This window comes from Lycium ferocissimum, chromosome 2, assembly GCF_029784015.1.
Source record: "Lycium ferocissimum isolate CSIRO_LF1 chromosome 2, AGI_CSIRO_Lferr_CH_V1, whole genome shotgun sequence".
Taxonomy (NCBI): domain Eukaryota; kingdom Viridiplantae; phylum Streptophyta; class Magnoliopsida; order Solanales; family Solanaceae; genus Lycium; species Lycium ferocissimum.
In genome coordinates this window covers 52823695-52829694 of record NC_081343.1, presented here as the reverse complement: position 1 = coordinate 52829694, position 6000 = coordinate 52823695, and the positions used below count along the sequence as shown (strand labels likewise).

The following is a 6000-nucleotide window of genomic DNA, read 5'->3' as shown; positions in this document are numbered from 1 at the left end:
CAAGTGCCGCCGAAAACTTTAAGCCAACAATTTAATCAAAATTACGGTGAAAATTAGTAAATATCCATTTTTAAATTATAATTTCGTGTAGTAGCATATCTTTATTTTATTATACATATGGTAATAGTAAATTTTTTTTTTGGTCTTTTTTTAGGGGTTATACACCTGATATGAGTAATATTGGGCAATCCCCTCAGTTCGGTGCAGGTGATTATTATTGGTAGGTATACTTTTATTAATTGAATAATATAAGTCTTTTGATTTTTAGTATTTACAATACCTGAACTATCTCTGTAGAGAAAATTACACACAAAACTCGCCAGTGGCACCAAATGTTGATTTCGGTGCAGTTGTTCCTTCTTCAAACCCTGACAATATTGAACACTATCGGTAGGTTCATCACCTTGATATTAAATAATCCATATATATTTTGATGTTGTTATTTAAAATATACTACCTATTTTTTGTGTAGGAAGAGCCCTTTACTTGATGGTGATGATTATCCTAATTATATAGAAACATCATCGAGTGATATCGATAAATACCGAATGCAGAAGAGTCCGATGATGATGATGATGATGATGATGATGATGATGAGGTTGATGTTAATCCCCATATGCAGGAACTACAATTAGTAGAAATGATGCAAAGTCAGCCAAACCAAAGAAGAACTGATGGCCGAAAGCCCAATGCAGTGGCATTCTGAAGTAATTCCATATCTTGACAATATTCAAGGTTGTCCTGATGCCTTTGTCTACACCAAAGAAGATGATCCAATTCGCCATAAATTGTGGAAAGAACTGGTCGATCTTGTAAAGGATCTAGTTCACCTTACAAAAGGCATGATGTTCAAATCCAAAAAGGCATTGCAAAGGGCGGTCAAATTTATAGCTACCAGGGAATGAGGGAGTTTAAGGTTAATGATTCAACCCTAAAGATATTGAGACTAGTTTGCATACGACAGTATCAAGGTTGACAATGGATGCTTTGTGGTATTGTTAAGCATGATAGTATGTGGATTATCACAAAATTCCACCCACGTCACACTTGTGATATGGGAGAGAATCAAACAGACCATTTAACTTAGATACAAATATGATTGCTCAAGTGTTACTTGTTCACGTTGCCGAAGCCCCAAGGTAAGCTATTCGACCAAGTTCATTATAATTTTGGCATCAATTAAATTATCATATCATTGCTAAATGTTTTTTGTTTAAACTTGCCCAAGTATCCCATCAAAGATTACATTAGAAACGTTAAAGAAACATATCGTAAAACGATAAGCAAGAGAAAGGGATATCTCGAATATAGGCGGGCTTTTGAGATGATTTATGGTACATGGGAGGGCTTTTTCCAATAGTTACCGAGGTATATGGCAGCTCTACAGAAATTCAATCCTGGTACTATTGTAGAGTGGAAGCTTATTGCCGGTTATATTTTCAATTTTGTGTTTTGGACATTCAAATCATGCATTGATGGTTTTGCTCATTGTTGGCCAGTCATATCAATAGATGACACGCATGTATAGGGTATATGACATCAAGCTACTGATTGCAGTAGGGATGGATGCCAATGAGTCGATATTCCCTCTTGCTTTTGCTGTTACTGCTAACGAAAGCAATGGCACATGGGGGATGTTTTTGACACATTTGAGGCGATATATTATTACGGATCGTATGAGCATATGCGTTCTATCTGATCAACATCAAGCGATATTACATAGTATGACTAATTTACCAGGGTGGCAGCCTCTCTTTGCTTACTATCGCTTTTGTTTAAGGCACACAAAAGCAAATTTCCAAACAAAAGTTGAAAACAGCACACTAAACAAATTGATGTGGGTGGCTGCAATGGAGCATCAACAAAAAAAGTTTCTTATACGGATGGAGATGATCAAGACAGTGAATCCAATAGCATATAATTGGTTGAAGGATATAGAGGCTGAGAAATGGACATTACATACGAATGGAGGTTGGAGATGGGGGATGCTACTAACAAACAACTCGGAGTCATTCAATGGTTTGCTAAAATCTGCTCAAGGACTGCCCGTTATTGCAATGGTGAGAATGACTTTTAAGCCAGTTGTGGAGCGGTTTGCCACTAAAACAAGACATGCCAGAACCATATTAACAGATGGTGCGAAATTGATGCCAAAACCTGCACAAATGTTCGAGCATTATAGGAAAAAATGTGAGCTACACCAGATGGTAGAGTATAACTATGTTGAACGTGTGTATGAAGTCCGGATAGGTTATTACCAAGGCCAGGGAGGAAACCTTCATACCTTTTATGAGAGAATGAGAACGTGTAGTTATGGTAGGTGGCAATCATACCACGTGTCGTGTTCTCATGCCATCAAATGTTTCGAGGCAATGAGAAAAAGGGTATCCACTTATGTGGCATCCGAATACAATGTTGAAAATTATCTTAAAGCATATGCCAGAGGTTTCTACCCACTTGGTGATCAATCATATTGGCCAAATGAGCCATTTTCAATGATCGCTAACAAGGAGTAAATTCGTTAAATTCATGTTAACGCACGAACTCGGATTCCCAATCAAATGGATGTTCCAGATAGGACATACTCTCGAAGGTGCTCGACGTGTAAGGAGTTTGGCCATGATACCCGTTAGTGTTACCTACTGGGCCGTGGTGGTGCAAGTACCTCTGATGGTGGAAGAATCTTTCGTAGTGGAAGAGCCTCTCGTGGTTCAAGATTGTCTTGAATTATGAATGTATTTTAATCCTTCTTGATGTATTGGAATTTCCTTGAATTAGTTCGAATCCCTTCTCGCCCACAACCGGCCCAAAAGGGAAGTACCTTTCCCTCTGGGGGTAGGAAAATTATGATCGGGATAGCGAACCAAAAGCTATGGAACTTGGGTGTGGGTCTTTTGTCGAAATGGAATGGCTTTTCTTTTTATATTTTTATTTATCGTGAATGGGGAAATCATTATCAATTTATTTTAATTCTTCTCAATGTATTCAAATTGTCTTGAATTATGAACGGAAAAAGAAAAAAAAAACTCGAAAACAATCAACATATCCTTAATAATGTATGCCTTGACTAAATAATAAAACTCTTAAATCAAAACCTTATAAAATAAAATACTTAAACCTAAAGATAACAAGTTTCCTGACAAACAAAACTTACTTCAGGGCACTTTACAACCCCTAAAACGACGATCCAAACATTTACGTATACTTGATGTATTGAACCTACATTATTGTTCGCAGAAAATGATATCAGGTTCTATATAAAATATTGATATTCCGAAATTTTGAAACATGACTAATCTTTCGTCAAAGTATGGAAAAAACGTGAAATTTCAAAACTCTGAAATTACACTGGTGTTGGGAAAATGAAATAACCCCTTTTGCGCACTAATTTAGTGCGCAATAGGACTTAACTGTAATGTTACAGTTTAGTCCTATTGCGCACTAAATTAGTGCGCAAAAGGTACTTTGATAACTTTTTCTTAAATGGGTTATTTTGACCCCTATAACCACTTTTTGAATCATTTAAGTTGCAAACTCAAATAAATGCAGCTGAGGTATAATTCTCTCTCTAATATCGTCCAGTTATATGTGTACAAATGATAAATTAACTTTTAACTTTAGAAAGAAAAGAAAGCTTGATCAAAAGTAGATAGAATGAGTGACATATAAAGCTGCCAAAATTAGAAAGATGTATCAACTTTTTGAGATCTTCATGTAGCTGATATTGGGAGCGAGGAGTTGTCCACCTTGACCATAATTCTTTTCCTAAGAGACCAATAATCACTGGAAAGACTCGTGGAGAAAAAGCCCAAATGCTTGTAATCTTTATTGAATCTATCTTGGGGAATTCGCAGTAATGTCCTTATTTTGGGATGTCTTTAATTTTTTTTCGTCAAAATGAAAGTGTTTAACTTTTGTCTTTCGCTTAAAACTTTAGGGTTTCGGATTCGAATCCCTGCTTAGGCGGAAATTTAAAAAAAAAAAAAAAAATCGCTAGGCAAAGGTTGCCTTCAAATTCTGCCCCATCGGGCATAGTTTGCCTGGAAAACTTTATCTTAAGGCAGAGTTTGTCTGCAAACTATGTCTTAAGGTAGAGTTTTCCAGGCAAACTATGCCTTCGCAAATTCTACCTTAAGGCAGAATTTTGCCTTAAGGCAGAGTTTCGCAGACAAAACTCTGCCTTGCGAATTCAAGTTCTACCTGACGATTTTTTTTAAAATTTTCACTGAGTGGGAGTTCAAACCCGAAACCTAGGAGTTTAGGCGAAGGACAAAAATTAAAAACCACCAATTTGAGGGACAAAAATTAAAGACCGGTGCATTTGAAGGCCACTCCGCACAAAAAAATGATATCTTTGCATCCAGTTAGTTTAAAGGCCCAATACCGTCATTGATGCACTTGTACTGAAATTTCAACACTGTTTCGTTTAGATCGAGACTTGCTCGAACTCGATAAATATGTATTATATTTGCGTCAAATTTATATGTGTGTGTGTGTTTTATTTAAATTTTGTTATAGTAGTCCCATATAAGTAGTTGCGAATTTATCTCCTTACATGATTTTGGACAATTTTTACTTCTTGAGCAAGCTTATGGATTGGTTGTGTTCAATGTTCATTTTTTAATTATGATATTAGAATGAATCTCACCTAATTCTTGTTTCACTCGATATTGGGTCCTCATATTGTCTTGTGCACTCTCTAGTTGTCAAGCCTAGGTGTGCCGAGGGTGCTAGTGTAGTGTAGTCCCACATCGGTGGGTAGGATGACAAATTTATCTCCTTATGTGATCTTGAAAAATTCTGACATCTTGAGGTGACTTTTAGAGTTGCATATGTATTCTCCCTTTAACTTATCATGGATTCTTTATAAATTAACATAATTCGATACAACAATCTAAATTTCGATTGAGGAAATATATTTTACATCTATTTTATTAAAAAATCAACATTGGATCCTCTCCTACACTAAGCAAAGTTTGTAGTGCACACGCCCTTGGTCCACCCTGCTAAGCCTCGAGGCATTGAACACGCCACCCACTGGCAATCGTCACTTACGTCCAAATGCACAAGCCTTCTTGAGAAATTGTGACGGATGCAGCAAGTGTTGGAAAAAATAAATTATATTACGTTCATGCTCTATGTCACAAGAAAATAATAGATGTTATGTCGATAATTCATGCCTACTGATTTTCAAAATTTTAGATATTTTTGGACCTAAAAAGGAAGTAACGAAACTAGAAAGTTAGTATGTTAAATCTAAACGATCCCATAGATTGCACAATATTTGTGCGGCGAGTCCGGGGGGTGACATCTGATATATATTTCTATGTTTAGGAACAATCTAACTCTTTTTTTTTTCCTCATGGTATCTTATATCTCATGGGGATCACTTTCAATGTATTTGACAAACATATGTTGACTTTAACCAGATCCATCATTGGTCAAAACTTAAACAAAAAACTTTTGAATCCACTTTCTTTTCGCAAATGGTGTTAGTTTGGTCCTTTATATATGAATACTAACAGTTCAACTTCGCAAAATTGGCATACTTTTGGTCCAAAACTAACCGAAAAATGATTTACTAACGGAGAAAATCATTGACTAATGGAGAAAATGGAAGTTGTTGATTTTCTTCCTGGCACTCTGGGAGAGCCAAACTTCTTCCAATAATGAATTGTCTATAAAACTATAACCAATAACATTTTGAAGAACTAAACAACTAGTGGAAAGTACCATGGCAATTCTAAAAAGAAAAGAGTCTTACGATACCAATCCTGTTAAGATCTTCACGATTAGCCAAGCGAAATGCCCCCCAGAAAGTGAGTAAGGGATGGCAGATTTTACTGAGATTGACCATATCATCAAAACCACATATGCATACATGTCACAGAGATTAAAGGAGATAACAAAAGATTAGAAACCAAATACAGAGTTCGCACACTGGAAATAGTCACCGAATAAGACTTGTAATCTGCACCATGCACCGGGATTGACATGGGG

General features: G+C 36.2%; 1 protein-coding gene across 1 annotated transcript; it reads left to right on the top strand.

The window, feature by feature from the left end:
- The first annotated feature begins 1511 nt into the window (after nucleotides 1-1511).
- LOC132047734 (uncharacterized) lies at nucleotides 1512-2516 on the top strand. The gene has a single exon (XM_059438737.1). The coding sequence runs from the start codon at nucleotides 1512-1514 to the stop codon at nucleotides 2514-2516; it is 1005 nt and encodes a 334-aa protein (XP_059294720.1).
- The last annotated feature ends 3484 nt before the right edge of the window (nucleotides 2517-6000 follow it).

Bases quoted from the DNA above. Each gene is read 5' to 3' on its own strand.
- LOC132047734 (XM_059438737.1), top strand. From the start codon at position 1,512: ATGACACGCATGTATAGGGTATATGACATCAAGCTACTGATTGCAGTA.